The sequence below is a fragment of the Pipistrellus hanaki genome, assembly GCF_964339955.1.
Source record: "Pipistrellus hanaki genome assembly, chromosome: 1".
Classification (NCBI taxonomy): domain Eukaryota; kingdom Metazoa; phylum Chordata; class Mammalia; order Chiroptera; family Vespertilionidae; genus Pipistrellus; species Pipistrellus hanaki.
In genome coordinates this window covers 7,946,363-7,970,773 of record NC_140503.1, presented here as the reverse complement: position 1 = coordinate 7,970,773, position 24,411 = coordinate 7,946,363, and the positions used below count along the sequence as shown (strand labels likewise).

The following is a 24,411-nucleotide window of genomic DNA, read 5'->3' as shown; positions in this document are numbered from 1 at the left end:
CGTCACTACATATTATTTTAAACCTAAAGTAGAAAAAAAATGGGGCAGTCATTTGTAAAAGCCTGTGAAGAGCTCCTTAAGTCTCATCATTTATCTGTCTCCCCAGTGCTGGCTTCTCGGCCTCTGAGATTGTAATCTCGTCTTTTGTCATCTTGCCTTAATAATGCTTCCTCTATTGCATTATCTTTAGATCCCCTGCCCCACCACTGATGGAGTGGAAAACTACTGCTTGCCCAGTGCATACAGCAGCCTTGTGGGAGCTGGTAGACACTAATGGAAAAGCAGGAGGCATTTCTGTCCCTTTTCGAACAATGTGCAAATCTTACTTTTCCAGTTTCCAAGTCTATTTTCAATGGGGTCTCTGTTTCTGCTGTTTTCTTGAATGTTCAGAATACTTCTTTATTCATGTTGTTCACTTCTGTAAGCCTTTTATTTTCCTCATAAAAATCTAATTTTATACCAAGGCTTTAATTCTATTTAAAACACTGTTGTCTCATTTTCCATTTTGTGTCCACTCTGCCATGTTAAGTGTTCCGTGATAATCCTCTCTTTAGTCTTTCTGATTAAAAACCATTACTCTGTCTGGAACAGTATGCTTTCTAACTACCAAAATAATCAGCATTTTGTCTTTTTTCAAATCCTTTCTGAAAAATAACTTGTTCCTTCTTTTAACTTAAAAAAAATTGATATATAGGACACAGCACCAAATAAGATGAAAAGAGGCTCCATATTTAAAAGTCATTTTCTTTATGCTTGATTTATTTAAGTTAATACATTTTCCTAGAGGAAGAACCATAATGAGTTTGAATTTTTTAAGTTGTCCGATATTGGAATTAATGACAGGGGACCTTCCACCAATTTGAATTCAATATACTCTTGGATTTGAATATTCACTCTACATTATTATTCCTTCATAATCTATCATAACTTTAGGGACCTCCCACATCTACTGTCATTACCCTTTCTCATTTTTCAACTTGAAATGAATGAATGTTACTTACAGAAGCTCCGATCTAGGGTGTTCAATGTAGGGTGCTTCATAGATCATGAGGAACTGTAAGAAATGGTTAAATAGCAGTTTCTAATCAAGCCTTCTCTCTATTTAATAAAAAGAGAGGGCATGGAAATGTAAGGGAATTGGAGACTTCTCTTTCAATCAATCTGGCAGCCTAGATAACCGGAAAATTGCCCCACTTAAACACCAGAAATGCGGATGAAATAAACATGATTTAAAAAATAGAGAGCTCATTTTATAAAAATGAAAGGAGACAAAGGTGCAGAGGACATTGAGAACCAGGGGGGTAAGCATGTAAGCTGATATTGTAGAAGTCTTGAGACAGGGAAGGGGTGGTGGTGCTTGTTTTGGTAACTCAGTAGCTTGAGTCTGAAAGCCCACACAGAGAAAGCAGATAAGGTCTTGGGACTATTTTAAGCTGGGAATTGAAACTGAGTCATCCCCAGCAGAAAGTCAGAACCCTTAAAAGGCTATCCATTTGGTAAAAGGGTGATTTGTAAAGAATATATTCTTATATTGGAGGTGACAAAGAATGGGATCTGTATAATCTGAGAATTGAGAGAAAGATTTATATCGTAGTAACGCTGAGAATTAGTAAACATGAGCCTACCTTTGGACATGTTTGTAATTTTATTTACATTACCTACATGTTCTTTGAACCCCCAAACTAATAAGTCAAGTAACAGGTACTGAGCTAGGAATAGCATTGGAGTGTCTGGCAAAGCAAACCTGAAGTCAGTCCTCAAACCTCTTTCGACCTAGGCCTAACAGGATTTCCACAAATAAGATCCTGATGAACATGAGCTCAGAACCTAAAATTATAAATCAGATGAAGAAATAATCCACCAGGAGCTAGATAACGGAGTTAACAAACAGCAAGATTATTTTCCACCTAAGGCTTTCCAATATTAGAACTATGTGATAGAGATTATAAAACATACCTTGAATGATAATCATGCAAAGGAGAATTAAAAACATGAGAAGAGATTTAGTCACTTTAAAAAACACACACCCAGAAAGATTTGAAAAAAATAGGAAGTCTGAAAATGAAATAGTCACTGACATAAAAAACTTGATGGACAGGTTGAACAGCAAATTAGACATAGCCAAAGAGGGAATTGGTAAAATGGCAAGTAGAACTGAAGAAATTATATAATATGCAGCAAAGAGAAATAAAGAGATGACGATGAGAAAGAGAAGTGTTTCAGAGAAGGGAAAAATAGGATTCTTAGCAATTCTAGAATTGATTTAAGTCAATAATGCTTTGATTCAGGAAGTACAATGAGCACTGAAAGTATTACAAATAAACTAAAAATTTACCTGCTCGTGTCATAGACTACGTACATAAGTAAGGTACAAATAGAACAACCGAGACAGATAAAAATTTTTAAGAGCAAGAGCAAGCAAAAGAAAAGATACTTTATAGATAAACTGACAACAAACTTCTCAACAGCACAGTGGAAGCCAGAAGATAATGGGGAAAATGTCTTTAAAATTATGAGAGAAAAAAAAAATAACTGTTCACCTGGAATTCCCTGCCAGCTAAGCTATTAAGAGTGAAGGCTAAATAAACTATTTGGAATATTAGAAATTTCCTAATATATTTTTTAACTGAAACAACACTAAAAGATGTATTGCAATAATTATGAGGCCAATAGATAGTTGATATTAGCCTGTCAGAGATACAAAAATTCTGAAGGAATAATAGCAAAATAATGCATTAAAACTCAAGTCTCATGACCTCGTGAGGATTTTCTTGAAATGTAATGGTGGTTTACATTAGAACACCTGTTTATGTCACCATGCTGCCAGATTAATGGATGAAACCTTTATCATTACTCCAGCAGACGGAAAAGGAACATTCTTTATAATTCAACATCCACTTGTGATAATTTTTGTCCAACTAAGAATAGAAGTAACTTCTTTAACTTGACAAAGGTTGTTAATCAGAAATCTCTAGGAAACATTATATTTAATGGTAAGATTCCAGCAGTAGTCCCTTTACAATAAGATAAGGGTGCCCATTACCACTGCTCCTATTCACTCTGGTCCTGTGTGTCCTACTAAGTTCAATAAGACAGGAAGAAAAATCCAACATAGCCGAGACTGGTTTGGCTCAATGGATAGAGCGTCGGCTTGGGGACTGAAGGGTCCCGGGTTCGATTCCTGTCAAGGGCATGTACCTTGGTTGCGGGCATATCCCCAGTAGGGGGTGTGCAAGAGGCAGCTGATCAATGACTCTCTCTCATCGATGTTTCTAACTCTCTATCTCTCTCCCTTCCTCTCTGTACAAAATCAATAAAATATATATTTTTTAAAAATCCAACATAATTGGAAAGAAAAGGAAAAATAAAACTCACTTTTTGTAGATACGTGATTATAAGTGAACCAAAGAGAATCTATTTATAGATACCTTTTTTAACTTTTACTAGAGGCCCGATGCATGAAATTTGTGCAGGGGGGTGGGGTTTGGGGGGGAGGAGGAGAATGGGTGTCCCTGCAACCTATCCAATCTGGGACCCCTCGAGGGATGTCCAACTGCCCTCTCACAATCCAGGACTGCTGGCTCCCAACCGCTCACCTGCCTGACTGATTGACCCTAACCACTTCTGTCTGCCAGCCTGATCACCCTCTAACTACTCCCCTGCCAGCCTGATTGATGCCTAACTGCTCTCCTGCTAGCCTGGTCACCCCCAACTGCCTTCCCTTTTTGGCCTAGTCACCCCTAACTGCCCTCCCTTGCCAGCCTAGTCACTACCAACTGCCCTTCCCTGCAGGCCAGGTCGCCTCCATCTGCCCTCCCTGCATGACTGGGTCCCTGCTAACTTTCCTTCCCTGCAGGCCTGGTCACCCACAACTGCCCTCTCTTGCGGCCATCTGTGGCAGCCATCTTTGACCACATGGGGGTGGCCATCTTGTGTGTTGGAGTGATGGTCAATTTTAATATAGATACATCTCATGTTCATGGATGAGGACCCAGCATAATAAAGAGGCTTATTCTCACAAAATAATCTATACATTTAAAAAACCCTAGCCGTTCTCCCTGGTAAGGATGGAGTAGATTATTTGAACCTATCCTCCCATTTAACTTAAAAGGTTTAAAAAAAAGTGAACAGAATATTTTCTGAAAATTTCTTAAAAGCATTAAAATGCTAACCAGATATAGAACAGCGACCAGGCTAAGACCTGGGAGAGCAGAGGAATGCAGAGACATGAGCCCAGCCCTGAGGGCGAGGTGTTTGCCTTCAACGGTTTCTGTGGTTTGAATTATTATTTAAAAAACGCAAAATGTAAAATCAAAGCCAAACGTTACAATTTGACAAAGTACACATTTCATCTCTCTGTGTGCTTAAAATTATCCCTTTAAAAAGTAAGTTCCTTAGAGAAGATTCAAGATCCTTAAGCAGTTGTACATGTTTATCTCGAAATCATTTTCTACTGAAACAAAAAGCTTTTAGATTTGTTTAATTTCTGCAATGCTGACAACCTGTATCATTCCTTGTGGATAAGAATCAAATCCTGTGGTTTCAGTATTGAAGAGCTAGCCTATTGTTTTCTTATCCATTAAATGAGGGGTGGGGAACCATTTTTTCTGCCAAGGGCCATTTGGATATTTATAACATCATTTTTGGGCCATATAAAATTATCAATTAAAAATTAGCCTGTTACATTTGGTCAAACGTTTCATTATTCACCCCTAATGCCTTGGCAGGCCAGACTAAATCATTTCTCAGGCCTCATATGGCCTGCAGGCTGGACGTCCCACACCCCTGCATTAAATTATGTGTTCTCACCTGACCGGTGTTGCTCAGTGGTTGAACATTGACTTACGAACCAGGAAGACATGGTTCAGTTCCCAGTCAGGGTACATGCCCAGGTTGTGGGCTCATTCCCTAGCAGGGGGCATGCAGGAGGCAGCTGATCAGTGATTCTCTCTCATCATTGATGTTTCTCTCTCTCTTGCCCTCTCTGAAATCAATAAAAACATATTGGTAAAAAAAATTACCTGTTCTCAGTGCTGCAGTAAATGCATACACACAGAAATGCCTTTAATTTTTTTTTCCCTTTTCAGTTTTAATGTTATTTATTGAGGATAGTTCATCATGCATTTTTATTTATTTATTAAATATATTTTATTGATTTTTGTACAGAGAGGAAGGGAGAGAGATAGAGAGTTAGAAACATCGATGAGAAAGAGAGTCATCGATCAGCTGCCTCTTGCACACTGGGGATATGCCCACAACCAAGGTACATGCCCTTGACCGGAATCGAACCCGGGACCTTTCAGTCCCCAAGCCGACGCTCTATCCATCGAGCCAAACCGGTTTTGGCCGTTATGCATTTTTAAATAGTATTTTTTATTTCTGATCTATGACTCTTTTAGAAGCTCTTTTGACTTTGATCAGTTCTAATTGAATTTTAGAAATTGCTTACCTCCTTCTCTTTTGTTTTATTTAGGAGAGGGATAAACTGTACTTGTCTCGTAGCGTTGTTCTGGAACTCCTGCAGGCCTTGAAGCTGAAATCTCCTCTACCAGATACAAACCTCCTTCTGCTTGTGCAGGTAGGCTTATGGCTTGTTCGGAATACTTTCATGAGATCCACTTATGTTTGGAAAAACAAGGAAGCTCTGGGGCCTATGCATAAATCAAATACTTCTGCCCCTGTGTGTGCCAGGCAATATGCTTTCCATATTCCCCTCACTTTATCCTTGCAGCCGTTTGAGACATCGGTCCTGTATCATAGAGGAGGAGACTGAGGCTTAGAGGGTTCAGTGATTGCCCAAGATCACATAGCTGGCGTCATCGGGTCAGCATCCGACCTCAGGGTCTGTTCACTGTGGAACACAGTCTGGTCAGGCTTTCTGTCCCTTGCCCAGGTGACCATAACAGCTCTGAGCTTTTTGTATCGCCTTCCTCTCTCTCCACACCAATCCAGTCTTCTGGCTTATGGCTGCCTAGACCAGTGGTCGGCAAACGCATTAGTCAATGGAGGCAAATATCAACAGCCCGACGACTGAAATTTCTTTTGAGAGCCGAAAACCGACTTCTGCCCATGGGCCACTAAGTTTCAATCACACTGTATGTGCGCGCCCACACGTGGTATTTTGTGGAAGAGCCACACTCAAGGGGCCAAAGAGTCGCGTGTGGCTCACGAGTCGCGGTTTGCCGACCACTGGCCTAGACAAATTTTGCTAAAAGTCTGCTTTCTATCAGATCACGCCCTGCATTGAAAACCTACAGGGACATTGTATGCCTGAACTACTGAAGCCCTCCATTATCTGGATACATTTGACTACTCAGCAGTATTGCCCTTGACAAATATTCACTCACCACCTATTTTGGACGGGGTTTGGGGAATATAGAGATGAGAAAGGCAAAGGCCCATGCCATAATATGCTAACCATTGTGCAGTATGTAAAGTACAATGGAGGAGGGTGTGGCCAACTCAGCCTGGAGATGGAGGAAGGCTCATTGAGCCATTATGAGCCCTGACCTGGCCCAGGTGCTGGGGAAACAGATATGAATGAGCCAGGACCCCTTCCTTCCAAGATCTATTATCTGGTAGGTGAAATTGATGAGGAAAACATCTCCACCATAGTCTACTAGGTGTGTACTGAGTATGGAAATGCTGTGTGTGGGTGAGCACAGATGTTGAGGCATTTACCTGGAAAAGAGGAGGAAGGATGTCTCTCATTTGCCATTTAATATCCACCCCAGGGTCCCCTTTCCTCTCTCCTATATGATACTCGTCCTTAGGACCAGAATTGAGTTTCTCCCAAAGCCTTGAGATTTCATAAGGAGTTGGTAGACCTTCAAGTGAAGATTGGTCTTCCATTGTCTTTGAAGAGCTTCTGGGGGCACATGGAAGCTCTGAGAGGGCAGCAATTACTGGAAGATGCCAGCAGTGGGAGCCGGGCATGATGTGGTCAGAATGAAGTGGCTCCCAGTGAACCACGAGGCTAGGCAGCCTAAGGGGAGGGAGGAAGTGAACTCACAGCCTGGCAACCTCATGTTCCTGAGGTCGGGCAGCAATGGGTTGCCATAGGCCAGCCCCTCCTGCTCACACCTCAGCAGTTACACCACCGCTTTTGAGCACAAGCAACTCTGGCACAAGTGACCGTGAAGATCAATGAGATCAACACTGATTTGGCGGAGAGGGCAGGTGAACTGGGCTTTGTGAACTAGCCACGAGAGATCTAAGGCTCACGGGTTCAGTGTCTAGAAGTCACGTGCTTCTGATCATGTTTTGGTTGGTGACCTGCCACCTCCAAACAGCCCAGGTTTCAGGCCCTGAAGGTGCCTTCCTGTGGCTTCGGGGAGCAGTCTCTTAACTGGCCCCAGTTTCTAGCAGAGCCAATCTCTGAGGCTGATCTTCTCGGGGTCCAGCCCCGATGCCGTGAGTGCAGCGGGTGGCCGGGCTTCTGTGAGGTGCATTAGTCACCCATAATAAGCACTTGTCACGAGACAACAGCACACTGACAGGTTCAATTGCCCAGCGCTCAAGGGAACCATGAAAACAGTGATTATTGCATCACAGCGAGGTGAATAAATAACAAAAACAAATTAGCTTTAAGAAGGAAGAGGGCACACATGTAGGTTCTTCTGACTGAATGTGTTTTCTGGACTCTCCTATTCCATGTCAACGAATTCCATTTTCATCTTTTTAAAACAAATGCATACTTTTCGTTGAATCATTCAGCTTCACAGATCTAGTTGTAAAATGATTTAGGTTGGAGAGGTATTTTGGAGGCGTTTTGAGAACAACTTTATGAATGTTTCCACTTCCAACAAAGTATGTTAAGCATTGTGCCATGTTGAAGTAATACATCTTTGTTCTATAAGCTTTAGAATAAATGGTTTTCATTACTGAGAGAAATGAAAGGGAGGCATCCTTAAAAGTACCCGTGTCTGCCCTGTGGTTCCTGGCTCAGTGGTGGAGAGGAGTCTTCTGTGGGGCCACTTGTGGGATACAGAAGCAGCTTGTCTCTCTTCATGAATAGCGCATCTTCCTATGTAGGGGTGTCGAACTCAATCAGAGAAGGGGCCAAAATCTAAAATCCAGCCTAAATCGCGGGCCGAATGGTTTACTGAACAGTCATAAACTGACAATGTCATAAACTGACAGCGGAGTGCAGTGATGACAGCGCGGTGTGGGCCACATTGCAAGGCCTGGCGGGCTGGATTTGGCCCACGGGCCTTGTGTTTGACACATGTGCTATAGAGCATCTTCCTCTAGTCTAGAGCATCTTCCTATCAAGTTCTTTTTTCTCTTGCCCTTGACTGCCAGAGGGTCGCACAGGGGACCACCTGCTCTCTGGTAGCTTCCCTTGGGCCAGAGAATCTAGCCTGGAGTGAGAGAAAGCTCTTCCCTTTCCTGGTGGGGCACGGCAGGCCCTGGCTCCCGGAGGACCAGCTCCCAACGTGGACACGTCATGTGTCTGAGGCAGACAGTGACTTCCTCTAAAGATATCAGGGACCCCCCTCTGGAGCAGTGGGGTGGCTTTGTTTAACTGAAAATGCAAGTTGGAAGCAGAAAAGACAGCAGCATTTGAAAGGAAAACCTCCCCTGGGGAGCTGTCATACATGCCAGCGGCCCCATTAGTGAGAAGACAGACCCTCAGACCTTGGATTTGCCCTTCATTCTTTCAGCCACCTGGAGAACACCAGTGTTTCCTCTTCCTCTTGAGTTAATGACTTAGACAATGGATGAGTTGCTAGAGATAAAGCTGTTTCTAGTCTCTCATACATGGACTGTGCCTTTGTTGATTACCAAATACTCAATACTCTCTTGGTGAGCATCCCCATAAAGAGCAATGGAACACTTACCCGAGGAATATGAGGCCACCCAAGTTCTAAACATTTCAAGACAGTGACCAACCTGTTTGTTAATTCCTAGGATTTCTTCCCGGAGGCAGGGTTCATGGGAACTTCCCAGCCCGCTACAGTGGCTGTCCAGCCGTGACTCCTGTCACTTGTTTTTACTTACATATGAAATCAGGCGACTTTGGATGTGCAAGTGGATTTTTTTTTTCTTTTTTAAGAAAAAGAGGCATGAAAACAGGAAATAGTTTGCAAAATAGAAAAAATTGTATGTATTCTTCAGAATCTAAAATGGCAACCATCAGGGTGTGATTGTTGTGCTCTGTGGACCAAGGCTTTGTCTTACTGTTTTAGCTCAGATCTGCTCTCACCTGCAGTGTTTTCTTTTCTGCGGGTCTGCTGTAGCTCCTTTGTGTCAGATGCCATTGTACGTGTTCTCAAGACGGATTAAAGCCGAGTTTCCATAATAGAGGGGTAGCCTGCTAAGAGCCACTCTAAGGCTACAGAAGAAGCTCACATCCAAAAGAACGTCCTCAGCTCCCATTATATGTCAAGAATAGACATTCTGCTAATTTGCATATAACACACCCACTGTGTGGGATATACCTGCATGTTAGCGTGTGAGAAATCGTGTGGGTGAAAGGTTTTCTTGCAAAGATAGGTTAGTTGTGGGCTGGAGGACAAAGAAGTGGCAGGGGCACGCTGCTGTTTTTAATGCACAGGTGTATGCAGGGGGTTATTAATGTTCGCTGAGTTACTAACAGTCTGATCACTCTCTGGGATGAGAGGTGGAGGTACTATTTTGAGTCTCATTTTGATCGTGAATTTAGTAATGACACATAATGGATACTGCGTTTCTTCTGTGCTCTTTTGTATGGGTGCTGGCGTGCCTGTCTCTACCTGAAAGTATAAAATTCTTCCTTGTATGGTAGTCATCCTTCCCTCCCTGCCTTTAGTTACATCTTTATACTTTGAGCAATTCTATAAAATTAAACGGCGTTTTTCAGTTCCTGGTTGGCAGCTATATGAAAGGGAGAGAGAAAATTTTCCTTAGTCTTGCCTATCATGTTAAATTGCACTGGATTAAGATGCTTGGATTAAAAAAAATAAATAGTAGATGATTTCAGGCTTATGCACTTTTATACCCTTTAACATAGCAGACTCTCTGCAGACCTCCATAACGTTTAGAGTGATTTTTAATTAATTTTGACTTCCAAGAGATCACAGATCGGGCATTTGAATTTGGCCTCAGACCTTGAGCCTCTATGGCTGACAACATACTTCCATGATGCCACTCCTTCCGCTTTGTAGGGAAGAGAGGCTTCTGGTGCTGGAGATCGAGAAGGTGGACGTTTTGGTTCTTCACAAATCTCGTCTTCCCTCGAGGGCACAGCCAGGCTGGAAAGCATGCTTTCGGGGCTGAGGGCTCTATTCCGCCCAGGGACTCTCCTCAACCTGGGCTCCCTTTCCTCACACTTCTGTCTTGCCCTTCGCCTCCATTCGCTGTGCAGTCCCTTGTTTCTGTTTTAAAGAAATTCGTTCAAATGTTGGTGTCCTGGCAGAGGTTTGGGAACTTATTTCTAAGTAGTTTGTCTTAGATTGCAGACTCAGAGAGCTTTTGTAAATAAGTTTTATGCAGAAAACTAGCTGTCAGGATTTTAGGAGCTCCTTCTTCTCATCCTATACTCTGTCAGATTTTTTTCCTTACAGGTTTTGGCCAAAGGTATAGGCTTTACTTTTTTTTTTTTTTTTTTTTTTTTTAAGTCCTGATTTATTTACTTTTCCTTGTATTAGAAATAAGCCCAAGTTAGAAGAGCAGACGTAAGCATTCCTGAATAAAATAATGGAAAATTTTAGGTTTTCCCTGGGTGTTACTAGCTGGCACTTTCTTTGCCAGATTCGGAGTTGCCAGCCAAGACGATTCTTCAATTTTCTGTAACTGTATTTGAGGCAAGAAGAAATGACAGAATGTGAGTGTGGAAATGTGTGTCCACACCTGCCATGCAGCTTTCAGAGACAGCTCTGCCTGCTGTCTCCTCCTCCCTGCTCAGTCACCTGCACGGAAGCACCTTTCGTGGAGGAGCACATGAAGACCAGCTGGTGGCCTTGGCCAAGAAGTCTACGGGCTTCTTGACCTCAGAAGGCCTTTGATTTATAGCTTTTCCTTGTTAGCCCAAACCTGCCACCTGTTATAATGCTTTGATCACGGCCCCTGGTTAGTGTGCATGTGCTGGCTACTGTTCCTCATCCGGCCTCCTTGGGATTTTCTCTACCACCCTGTCCCATATTACCTCTCTCCTGTTAGACAAGGTCTGAGCCTGCCAAGCGGAGCTCATCTCATTGCCTCGGCCCACCTACTTCTTCTGTGCTCTTTCAGTGTGAGAGTGAAATGAATTAGGAGGTGCTGTCATTGCCAGAGCTTCTGTCCCAGCCTCTGGACTCTGCATAGCAGCAGCTTTGGATCCCACAGTGGTTGGGGCCACTGGGAAGAGACCAGGAGAGAGAAACTGTCCAGGAAATAAAAGCAAACTCATAGCAAACTCAATGGGCTTCATGTTTGACCTTCTCCCTAAAACCATTAATAAACTAGAGGCCCGACGCACGAATATTTGTGCAAGAATGGGCCTTCCTTCCCCTGGCTGCCAGCACCACCTTCGCTCTGGCCGGAGCCATCTTTTTGCCCCAGCCCAGGGCTGCCTTTCTGCCTTCCCACACTGCCCAGAGGCCTGGAGCAGCTGCGGCAGTGCAGAACACTTGCACCTGAGCATGCAAATTAACCTGCCATCTTTGTTGGGTAAATTTGCATACTCAGTCCTGATTGACTAGTGGGTTTTGCAAAGGTACGGTCAATTCACATCTTACTCTTTAATTAGTGTAGATAATTGGGTGTTGCATTAAGTGGTAAATATCTGTAAATACTAGGTGTACCAGTTAATAATGCAGATATTTTTCAATAGATGGCATTACACATATGTTGATACATATGTAATTTGATATGTATACTATTTTGTTGTATTGACAGCAAGCTTAAAAACCTCATATGTCAAATTTGCTGAAGGTGTTAACATCATAGATATTTTTACTCTTAAAAATGCCAAATTTTGTGCCAAAAAAAGAGCATTTGCAGGAAGTTTTAATTCATTACTTTATTTTGAAGAAAAAGTTATTGTTTACTTCAGGAAGCTTATGCTCCATCTCAAGATACTTGTGCACACTGGTTTAAACACTTTTAAAATGATGATTTCGATGTGAAAGACAAAGAATGTCCAGGTTAACTGAAAAAGTTTGAAGACCAACAATTACAAGCATTATTGGATGAAGATGCATGCCAAACTCAAAAACAACTTGCAGGAAGATTAAACATTGCTCAGCAAACAATTTCTGAACATTTACAAGCAATGGGAAAGATTTTAAAGGAAGGAAAATGGGTGTCACAACAACTGAATGAAAGACAAATGGAAAACCAAAAAGTCATCAGTAAAATGTTGTTTCAATGGCACAAAGGAAAGCCTTTTTTGCACCAAATTGTGACTGACGATGAAAAGATTTATTTTGAGAATCCCAAACCCACAAAATGATGGGTTGATCCAGGTTAACTGTCAACATGGACTGCAAGGCAAAAATTGCTTCGGAAAGAAGACAATGCTCTGTGTTTGGTGGTATCAGGAAGGTGTGGTGTACTATGAGCTTCTAAAATCAGGTGACACCATTAATACTGATCACTACTGACAACATATAATCAATTTGAACCACACTGTGATCATGAAACGACCGGAATGTGCCAGAAGACACAGTAAAGTAATTTTGCTTCATTATAATGCACCATCACACACTTCAAAACCAGTTAAAGACATGTTAACAGATCTTGCCTGGGAAGTATTAACCCACCCACCATATTCACCATTCCCTGCTCCTTCAGATTACCACTTGTTCTGATCAATGGCATACACACTTTCTGAGCAGCACTTCAAAACGTACGAAGATGTGAACTCTGAATGGTTTGCCTCAAAACAAGAATAGTTCTATTGGGACGGTATCCACAAATTACCTTTTATTGGGGGAGATGTGTAGCTAGCAATGGACATTACTTTTAATAAAACACTTTTGATGTTTCTCTTGAAATTATCATGTTTTCTTTGATTACAAAATCTGCCATTATTAACCGGTACACCTAGCATCTGTAAAAGAAGGAAATTAGATTATAATCTGGCAAATCCATCCTCATCATGATCTCAGTTGTCCATAATTGATGAATCACTTCATTTCACCAACTTTTGCTGAGGCCTTCTGAGAAGTGAGGACAAGTCCAGTACTGGGACGAGGTGCATCGAGGCTGTGCTCTCACAGAGCTCCCGGCAGGTGAAGAAATAGACCCAGAGGTCATTGCAATCTCATGTCATGACTACCACAATGGAAGCACGTGGAAGTCCTGTGGGACACAGCAGGCATGGGAGCCCTTGTCAGCACAGAGAGGCATGAACGAAGTGGGGTAAGGAAGACCAGATACCCAGGGGAGTTGGAGGGGAAGAAACAGCTAGAATCCTCACTCTGAGGTTCATTGTTTTTCTGTTTTCATTCTCAATGTACAATACAATGGTAGAAGTCTGGAAAAACCTATGAAAGTTCAGTAACTGTCAAGAGTGCTGAAGAAGAAATAGAGTCATGTCGGAATTGACCTGATAATGCTGACTGCTTTTCTTTCTTCCTTGTCCAAATGCACGTTTCCAGTGCCACTGAGCTGGCTGGGTAAAGTAAGAATCAGTGTGTTCATCTCAGTACAAGGATTCCGAATTTCTCGTAGGAATCAGCTGTCATGATTAGCAAGTACCATGAATCCAGGGCAGATTGTCACGGGAGTAAACACTAATGAATTTAAGCCAAGTTAATAAAATGATAAACTACTTATTACTGTCCAAATGCCCTTAAAAGTAATTATCCTCTCAATTTCTTATTAGTTTATTTGTGCAGATGCTGGAACCAAACTAGCTGAGTCGACGATCCTGAGCAAGCAGATGATCGCCTCTGTACCTGGAGTAAGTCCCCACTGAACTAATTGTCTGTGCTTTATGTTTTCTCCTTTCCTCAGTTAGCAAAGAGGTGTTTTTGGCCTGTGTCCTGGTACACTTTGATAGAACAAACACTGTAAAATTGAAAACTATTAGCGTCTTTTTAAAAAGAGCACTAGTGCCGAAACAGGTTTGGCTCAATGGATAGAGCGTCGGCTTGGGAACTGAAAGGTCCCGGGTTCGATTCCGGTCAAGGGCATGTACCTTGGTTGTGGGCACATCCCCAGTAGGGGTGTGCAAGAGTCAGCTGATCGATGACTCTCTCTCATCGATGTTTCTAACTCTCTATCTCTCTCCCTTCCTCTCTGTACAAATCTAAAAAAGAAAATAAAAAGAGCACTAGTGAAAATTTAAATTAATTTCAGCCCTTGGGAACATTTAATTCCAGGAAACATGAGTAAAATTGAAGCAGCTAGTTAAGGAGAGAAAAAGAATTACTAGATTTGAAGACTAGGTTTGGCATTGACAGTGTGGCTCAGTTGGTTGGAGTGCTGTCCCAAGAATGTTGCGGGTTTGATTTTCGGTCAGGACACATACCTAGGTTGTTGGTTTGATCCCCAGTCAGGGTGCATATGGAAGGCAACCAATTGATGCTTCTCTCTCATATCGATGTTCCTCTCTCTCTCCCTCTTACTTTCTCTCTAAAAGATCAATAAAGATATAATTACTTGACTATGTTTTTTTCAAGAGTTCTTCATAGTAATTAGGGTAATGCTATGAGATAAAATGCCAATGCTCAGTGACTCAGCACACAAAGTTCATTGTTTGCTTGTGTGAAGTTAAAGCGGGTATCATGATTAGTAGAGGGAGGAGGACTACATGTGAACACGTAGGGGTCAGGTTCCTTCCACTCTGTGCAGTCCTCTGCAATCAGCTGGTGGTTGGGAGAAGAGAATATGGCACACAGAAGGTTTTCATGGGCCAGAGGAGAAATGGTTCTGTGAGTAGCTAGCCAGTCTCTGTTGCACACTCACTGGTTGGCATAGTGTTTAGTTCTTTAAAACTCAGTATTTGCTACCTATGTGATATTATAGCTTAAAAATAATATCCTTAATATATCATAGGGTTATTGGAATCCACAAGTAAAAGACAAACTATTTCAATAACAACAACAAAAAATAGTTGTAGGAGCCACATATAGAACACTTTCCAATGACCAATAAGTCAATTTAAAATGTACCTTTTACCTCACTAGCCATTAGTGAACTGTAAATTAATACAAAATATTAGGATAGTAAAAATATAAAAATTAAAATCAGCTAGCAAATCAGTAGGTTTTTCTTAATGAATAAAGGTATTGATGATGAAGTGAAACAAACATTCTTATAAGCTCCTGGTGGTCATGAAAAATGGTACAACCAAGTATTCAGGTGGCTTGCTGAAGAACAGTTTGACTGCTTACTTCTGTAAATATGTTTGAGAAAATGCTTATATGTGTACATAAAGAATTTATACAAGTGTATTTATTAAAGCAACATTTAATACAGCAAATATATGGAAATATAATTCACTAGAGGCCCTGTGTATGAAACTTGTGCTCGCAGTCCAGGAGCTCTTGGGGGATGTCTGGCTGCTGGCTTAGGCCCACTCCCTGGTGGCGGGGCATACTTAGCGCTACTGCGGAGGTGGGAAAGGCTCCCACCACTGCTGCTGCGCTCGCCAGCTGTGAGTTTGGCTTCTGGCTGAGAGGTGCTCCCCCTGTGGGAGTGCACTGACCATCAGGGGACAGCTCCTGCATTGAGCGTCTGCCCCCTAGTGGTCAGTGCATGTCATAGAGATCAGTTGTGCTACCATTTGGTTGATTTGCATATTAGCCTTTTATTATATAGGATGTCCAACATTAGGGTTTTGTTTAAATAAAATAAGGTGTATCTACAAGATACACTATTATGTGGCTACCAAATCAAGTTTTCAAAGGATATTTAATCAACTGGAAAATGATAGATTTAATACAAAAGCAAGTTAGAAAACAACTTCAGCCTTATAAATATTGTATGTATGTGTGTATGCCATATGCACTGGAAATAACTTGGAAGGACTCAGTCACAGTGGCTGTCTCACAGGCAAAGTACAAGAATTAGGGTTATAGTGATTTTTTTTTCTTTTTACTAATTTGTATTTTTCAACTTTTCTACATTGCACATGTTACTTTTACAATTTAAGCAAATTAACTTTAAAATCAGACATAAGTTTAAAGGATGAATTGGATATGATTCAATTCATGTTTTTGGGTTAGAGCCAAGGTTGGCAAACTGCGGCTCGTGAGCCACATGCAGTTCTTTGGCCCCGTAAGTGTGGCTCTTCCACAAAATACCACGGCCTGGGCGAGTCTATTTTGAAGAAGTAGCATTAGAAGAAGTTTAAGTTTAAAAAATGTGGCTCTCAAAAGAAATTTCAATCGTTGTACTGTTGATATTTGGCTCTGCTGGCTAATGAGTTTGCCGACCACGGGGTTAGAGTATGTATTCAACACCTTTATCATTAGTTTTCCTATTGAAATAAACATAGGCCTTCTAAAGCAAGTAGAATGTGACTCTTAGTGGGTTTTCTTTTTAAATAACACACCTAAGGTTATACTGATTTTTTGCAGATTAAAACAAAAGGGGTGTGTTGCCGAGACCGGTTTGGCTCAATGGATAGAGCGTTGGCTTGGGGACTGAAGGGTCCCGGGTTCGATTCCAGTCAAGGGCATGTACCTTGGTTGCGGACACATCCCCAGTAGGGAGTGTGCAAGAGGCAGCTGATCGATGACTCTCTCATCGATGTTTCTAACTATCTATCTCTCTCCCTTCCTCTCTGTACAAAATCAATAAAATATATATTTTTTAAAAAGGGGGTGTGTGTGAAAATTAATATGCTTTGTTTTATAAGTATATATAGCTCACTAAGATTATCCTGACTATAAAGTGTATTTTAAGGCTTTTATTAGATGTAGTTGCTGGTCTCTGGAGCAAACATAACTGAGTAATAGTAAAGTCTTTGCTCTCATTTTTTTTTTTCAATTTAAACTTAAAAGACAAATATTAAATACCGCTCCTAGTAGTTATTTTCTGTGACATTTGCTTACTTGAGAAGGAACAAAATATTGCCTATGAAAGAAACAAATCCCTTTCAAGACATGCCAAGTGTGTGCTCCTGTTTGCATGACATGTGAAAGGTCAGAGAAAATGGAATAAATTGGGGGGAAATCCTTTCTTGCATTAAAGGATTAATATTGCAAAAGCAGGGGCACAATAACCTTTTATAATTCCTCCACTTGATTTAAATGAAAAGAAGAAAACCTTAACGCATATGAAACGCTTGGAGAATTCTCCTGCGGAACTGCCAGTGACCTTCTTCTCCTGTTTATTATCCTGTCAGCGGGACTGGCAGGCGTAACATCCCAGAGGAGAGAAGAGGTGAAACAGTTCAGGGCTGGGCAGATGTACATGAATATGGGAAAATGGTTTCTGACTGGGTGAGCTAGTTAAATGTATAATGTTCCCCATTTTCCTAAAGGAAGCCGAGAAAGGCCTGAGCACAGCATTCAGATGGCCTCAAAGACGGCCTGCTTTTGATCCGCAGTAAGCCCAGCCTGTGGGTTCTCTCATGCAGCTTTGATGTAGCAGCCTGTCTGCTCATTTTCCTTTTCTCTGCTTAGAATCCCAAATTCACTGCCTTGCCCCGAGAGAGTAGGCTGATGCCATTTACTAACCTGAAGCACAAGTATGCTTTCTTTTCCTAAAACCTCCCAAACGTGCTGCTGGCATCTGGGGAAGATGGCCATTGTTTTTGTTTATTGATTCACTAGAGTCCCGTTGCATGAAGATTCGTGCAATAAGCCTTCCTTCCCCTGGCTTCCGGTACCAGTTTTCCTCCGGCACCCGGGACCCAGGCCTTCCACCTTTGCTGCAGACTCTGGCCAGAGTCTCCTGTCTCAGTCTTCACTGCAGACTCCAGCTGGAGTCTGCTGTCTTCGTCTTTGCTGTGGCTGGAGTGCCTCTCCTGTAGATTCCTTTGCCCCCTGCCCTCCCTCACATAGCAGGTGTCCTTCCCCACTGCTCTGCACCTGGAGCAGCTGGGCAGTTACAGGGCCGCCACCATCTTTGTTCTTCTAATTTGCATATTTCTTCCTGATTGGCTGGTGGGTGCCGCAGAGGTATGGTCAATTTGCATCTTTCTCTTTTATTAGTGTAGATCCCTAGCAAGAACACAACAGTAATACATTTATCTACTCAATAGTGTACCTGCCATGTATGAATTGAGCTAGAAATGACTTGACTTGAATATAAACAGTCTGGCTCTTTCGGCAAACAATATTTGTTTATATACTTTTGTGTTTTTTAAAAAATTTAATTAATTAAAAAAATTTTGTATTGATTTCAGAGAAGAAGGGAGAGGGGAAGAGAGAGAAACATCAGTGATGAGAAAGGATCATTGATCGGCTGCCTTCTGTACTCCCCCAACTGGGGACTGAGCCCACAACCCAAGCATGTGCCCTGACTAGCAATCAAGCTATGACCTCTTAGTTCACATGTTGGTGCTCAACCACTTAGTCACACCGGCTGGGCTTTATCCTTTTGTTTTTAATAGAGAAAGTGAAGATTCTGCTGATGGAATTTGGTGTCACATATTTTATGAATAGGTAGGACTCCCTAAAGTGATAAAATGTAGTTTCAGTGTGACTCCTGTCCTGAAGACTGATGCTAATGGCTTTACCTAGACTAAATCTCTATGTACCAGCTGCTTGAAAGACAGTCCACCAAAAACCAGCGAGATCTCCCAGTGGACAGAGGCATGTCGCTCTGTCTCCCATAGGCTGCTGCTTTGCTCGCCACCACAAGCCTTTCATCAATGTTGGTCCCAACTCCGGGCGGACAATCACATACTGTGCTGAGGTTACTGGAGAGAGTCAGAAACCTAGAAAATGAAACAGCTCGTTTAGCAAATAGCGTGAAACCAGAGGGAGACAGTCAGGGCAGCCAGGGCAGAAAGGAAGGCGTGACTCTGAGCGCACGCCCAGCGGTGTGTGTCCTTGTGTTTCAGTGTGGCACGGCGGCCATGGAGTGCGTGCGGCAGTCCATCAGCGAGGTGCTGGACTTCATGGCAGACATGCACACGCTCACCAAGCTGAAGGTAAGCGCGCTTCCGTGTGCCCGTCTCTTAGGTTAACGACACGGTTTGAGAGACGTAAGCAGCCGGGTGGGAAGTCACTGTTACCTGGATGCTTCCCATGCCCGGGAGGCTGAAGAACTGAGTCCGCCTCTGCAGAGAGCGAAAGGAGAAAGGACAGGATGTTTACGTGTCATCGGCCATGTACATAGCTTTATTTTTGCCATTTATTCAGTTCTCACAGTGCCCCAAGGAGGTGTGATCCCCATTTTACAAATGTAGAAACCGAGGCCTGAAGTGCGGCAGGAATTTGCCCAGGCCGCACTACTAATATTATGTGGTGGAGTCTGGGCTGACCTGAGACTGTAGTGACGCCCAAACCATTCGAATTGCACCTCATTTAACTACCTAGAGCCTCCGTTTCCTCATTCGCAAAACAAACCTAATGATACCTACCTTTGCTAAGGTTTAATGTGAAATAATGCAGGTGAAGAGACTTGTGAACTGTAACACATTGTGCAAACGTAAGCCGTTTATGGTTTTTATCTGCATTGAACCTATCTTCTTCCAGAAAATAATTAAAGACAAGGGATAGGACAAACTGTCATTAGCAGATGGACAAGTTCCCAGTGAATTTGTCGAGCTTCTCGCTGGTTTTGCAGGGTGCAATGAATTGCTGATGCAAGTCCACTTCCCTGCCACGAGCCCACTGAAAGATTGATAGTCCTGGCGATTTGAGGCAGGCCCCGGACAGAGGGCAGAAGAGACTCTAACCATGGCCCAGTGAGCAGCCAGATTGCAATCTGGCACCAAATGATTCCTCTTTGATAAACAGGATCTAGTCATGCCAGAAGCTCGTCAGCTAAAAATATGGCCCCTTTATCACCCAGCGCAGTGGCCAGACTCTGCTCAGACAGTCTAACTGCTTCTCGGGACAGCGATGGATCTGCAGATCCTAGTGGAAAGTAGGATCAGGCTTTAAAGCGGTGCTTTCTCAGGCTCTCCAAGCCCAGTCATTTCCAAGGAAGCTCCCCTAGCGTTTGATCATACGCTGGTTACTGATTGCCGAATCGGGTTGCCTACCCTTAAATGGCTTCCATGTACGAAGAAGCGGGGACAATTGTTACCTAAATATTTTTAGCTCATTTTATAGAGCCACTTTCAAAATACAGAGAGAAAGAATAATCCATGATGATCAAAAGGTCGGAAACTGCAGACATAACCCACCTCTCTGATTTGCCTTTGTATGAGCAAACAGATGAGAAAGGTCAAATGGCAAATGGCTTATCTAAGGTCATGTGACTAGGACAGAACGAATGGGTCTAGAACCTGGGTCTCAACTGCAGTTCAGGCCTCTTTCCACTCACTAAGCCTCACTGATCAAAGATATTTTTTTTCTGAATGAACTTAACAAATATGTAATAAGCATCTATACGGTACCTAGCACGATTCTAAGCATTTAGGGTGCAACAATGAACCAAAACAAATACATTAGCTGCCTAATTTAATTTATAGTCTGGTAGCGGAGACCCAGTTTAATGAAAATTTTACACACACTAACGTAAAATTGTGACTTTCACAATCGCATGAAGAAGGGGTAGACAGTGGCCTAAGAGCTTCTGATAGGATGATATGGCCTAGCCAGGGAGGAAGTCAGGGAAGGCTTTCTGGAGGAAGTGACGTGTAGGCTAAACACCAAACAATGAATAGTTAATTAGGTGAGGAGAGACTGGAACAATATGTTAGGCAGCAAGAACAGCACGACTGAAGGCCAGTTATGGGAGGGAACCACTGTAGCCGGACCGCAAAGAGGAAGAGGTAAGATGCAGAGCTCTGCAGTAGCAAGGCCATCCCAGGCATTGTAGGTTTTGCAGAGGAATTTATTTTTCTTCATCCTAAGGACAGCGGGAAGCCATTGACGCTCCAATGGGTCGTATGCTTGGGAGTGGTGATAGGAGGCGTGGAAATGATAGCCACATCGTTTCAGTGAGTGGCCTGGAACGTCTCAGGCGCTCTTCCCAAGTCACGAAACAGTGTTTGGTTTTGCAGAACCACATGAAGGCATGCTCCCAGCCTCTGCATGAAGATACCTTCGGCGGACATCTCAAAGTGGGGCTGGCTCAGATCGCGGCCATGGAAATCTCCCGGGGCAACCACAGAGATAACAAAGCTGTTATTCGCTATCTGCCATGGCTCTATCATCCCCCTTCCGCAATGCAACAAGGGTAAGACCCCAATCATTCCAGCGACGAGGGTACCTAAGGCAGGAAGCACCCTGAGTTTCTTTCTTCCTTGAGCTTTGGGAGAACAAGTGATGGACCGAAGGTTCATGGGGATGGAATAGGCTTGGTTGGAAAGATGGGAATTGAGACACACACACACACACACACACACACCCTGTGTGCTTACTGGCTACCCTGGCAGCATTTTTGAGCTCGAGGACCTCCTGACCTGGTGCCAGTAAAAGGAACTGCCTTCACACAAAAACCTCAGTCACCCTGAGGGAGGCTGAACACTTGGCGCTTTATCCCTTTAACTCTTCAGCTCATTAAAAAGTCCATAGGTATTTATTGAGCACTTACACAGCTTCTGTGTTCAATGAGCTTAGATGGTAGCCAGAACAAGGTCTACAGCAGAGATGAACTAAGAGTGCAAGGGGGCTGTGAACCGTGATCCTGCCTCTGAGGGAGGATAAGAAGAGAGGTGCCCGTGGGTAGTTTGTTTGGGAACCCCAGGCAGGCTTGAGCCTGCCACTTCGCTGGTTCACTTCCCGTCTGGAGGCAAGGTTTGGAGTGGGGGGTGATGAGGGCAGGAGAAAGTAATTGGAGAGCGGGAAAATGAGGGCTTGTGTGTTTCACATTCTTCTCTATTCCCTTCCCTCTGTGGGGATGTCCAACTTTCTAATGAGAAGACAGGAAAGAGTCTAGAAAGAGACACTACTGGTCAGAAAGGCAGTGGGCTTGGGGAAGAAGGGTGTTTAACCCTGTGTCCCCAAAGGCTGCCCTTTGCTCAGGAAGCCGAGACCCAGGATTCAAGTGGGAAACAAGCACCACCCCACCACCCCCACCCACGGATACGCCATTTTGTTGGCACCCTGTCACCTTGGCGTTTTGTTTTATGTAATCGCCTACGAGACCACACTTTGAATCCCTTCCCTCCATGAGCGTTTGTTGAGCACCCAACAGAACAGAGACCATAAAGTCACCCGGGACGCTTCCTCCTTCTCCAACAGTCCGAAGGAGTTCATCGAGTGCGTCTCCCACATCCGGCTGCTGTCCTGGCTGCTGCTGGGGTCCCTCACGCACAACGCCGTGTGTCCGAACGCCTCCTCCCCCTGCCTGCCCATTCCGCTGGATGCAGGTTCCCACATCGCGGACCACCTCATCGTCATCCTGATCGGGTTTCCAGAGCAATCAAAGGTAAGTGACTCCTGGAGATCAAGGCCATATGCATCGAAATTGCTAATGGAAACCCTTATCGGCCAATTACTGTTTTTTTTTTTAGAAGAAAATGCATCTTATCACAGGCCCTCCTGTGGCTATCAGGAAAGTGACTTTGTGCTAATGCCTTATTTTAAGTTGTTTAAATTCCCAGACTCTCTTTTCTTTCCCCTAAATTGTTTTCGGTTTACTTTTATGAAGATAAATTATGGAGGCAAGCAAGAGTCAGCTTCCTAGGCATCCCTGTCTGAAAAATAATGAGGCGGAATGAGAGGCTAGAAATACAATAACAATTCTGCCATCGGTTTTTAGAGCCAGATATGAAGCGGAGGAAAATGTATACTCTACCTAATTCTTCATGCACGATCTCTTCAACTCAAATCTCTGGGGAAATAGGGGATGCAGCGTGGAAATAAGAAGGCAGTTGGGGACTCACTAAAGTTACACACCAGAAGCACCTACACAGGGGAACTTTGTAAATGTGGAGACAAATGGCGTGCTGCAGGGAACAAAGTAAACACAGGGCAGGCATCAGCCCTGAGCCAGTCCAAGCAAAGGAGATGCATTGGTGCTAATTAGCTCCGAGGAGCCAAGGCCCCTTCATAGAGCTTAGACAAATTCTGGGAGGTCAGGGTCGGTTTGGGCCAGGACAAGCTGACTCTGCGACAACACAGAGCCCCCCCCCCCCGTCCAATGACCGGGGGGATGTTGACAGGAGAAACAAGGCAGCCAGTTCCTGATACTTCAGCCCAGATCTGTGTGTGATTCTGAGGTACTTTGTAATTTTGTGACCTTGAAAAAGTTACCGAACCTCTCTGAGCTCTGGCTTTTCCTCTGTGAAATCGATGAGCGGGTGGTTTGAGAGTTAGGGAGGTGATTTTTGAAAAGTGTCTAGCACCATGCCTGGGACACTGTAGGTTCCCGCTCCATCAGTGCTTACTGCCAGCAGGAATACTGCTGCTGTGATTATTACTACTAATAGTAGGACTGTAATTAGTCAGTGCTGGGCAGTGTGTCCAGATATATCAACTCATGCACTCCTAACCACAACTCTTTTTAAAAATATATATATTTTATTGAATTTTTTACAGAGAGGAAGAGAGAGGGATAGAGAGTTAGAATCATCGATCAGCTGCCTCCTGCACACCCCCTACCAGGGATGTGCCTGCAACCAAGGTATATGCCCTTGACTGGAATCGAACCGGGGACCTTCCAGCCCGCAGGCCGACGCTCTATCCACTGAGCCAAACCGGTTTCGGCTACATACAACTCTTTGGGGAGGGTACTGTCATCCCCGTGTTGCAAATGAGGAAGCATTTCAGGAAATGGTAGGACAAGTATTCTTCCTCATGTAGTTTAAAGATGGGCAAAATGTCCGTTTTGTTAAAGGGCAAGGGGGTGGGTAGATTTACTCTGTACACTCAGGTGTCTCCTCTGGCGGGTGAAGCACAGCTTGTTCTGAGGCCATGGATCATGAATTTGTAACTTGGAGCTAAGCCTCCAGCCTCTGATCGCTTGGATGGGCTGTGCTTTGGCTGTGCTCCTTGGAAGGCCAAAGCCTCAGAGGGAGGGTTCCCCGAGGGGCAGCCCAGCCCACACGAGGAGCTAACCGCTCTTCCTCTCCTTCCTCCTCAGACCTCCGTGCTGCACATGTGTTCCCTCTTCCACGCGTTTATCTTTGCTCAGCTCTGGACCGTGTACTGCGAACAAAGTGCTGTGGCTACAAATGTCCAAAATCAGAATGAGTTCAGCTTCACCGCGATCCTGACAGCGCTGGAGTTCTGGAGCAGGGTGACGCCCAGCATTCTCCAGCTGATGGCCCACAACAAAGTGGTGAGCTCACAAAGCAGTTTGGCCGGAATCGCGCAATGTGTAAACCACTCCCAGTCCTCACTCCGCCCGCCTTCGAGATCTCAGGGGCATTATTATAGAAATGGATTGATGAGTCTACATGGTAAACTGGGTGTCCGACTCGCA

General features: G+C 43.6%; 1 protein-coding gene across 13 annotated transcripts in view; it reads left to right on the top strand.

The window, feature by feature from the left end:
• Positions 1-24,411, top strand: part of UNC79 (unc-79 homolog, NALCN channel complex subunit) — a 205,130-nt gene that overhangs the window by 167,244 nt on the left and 13,475 nt on the right. For 12 of the 13 annotated variants that reach the window (XM_084873274.1, XM_084873273.1, XM_084873267.1 and 9 more), the window contains 6 exons: positions 5,474-5,578; positions 13,793-13,870; positions 18,929-19,018; positions 21,044-21,219; positions 22,227-22,413; positions 24,070-24,267. In XM_084873274.1, coding sequence (XP_084729400.1) covers positions 5,474-5,578; positions 13,793-13,870; positions 18,929-19,018; positions 21,044-21,219; positions 22,227-22,413; positions 24,070-24,267 — 834 coding nt within the window. Of the gene's footprint in view, positions 1-5,473; positions 5,579-13,792; positions 13,871-18,928; positions 19,019-21,043; positions 21,220-22,226; positions 22,414-24,069; positions 24,268-24,411 lie in introns of those variants that run through there. The other variant, XM_084873264.1, reaches the window with a different exon arrangement.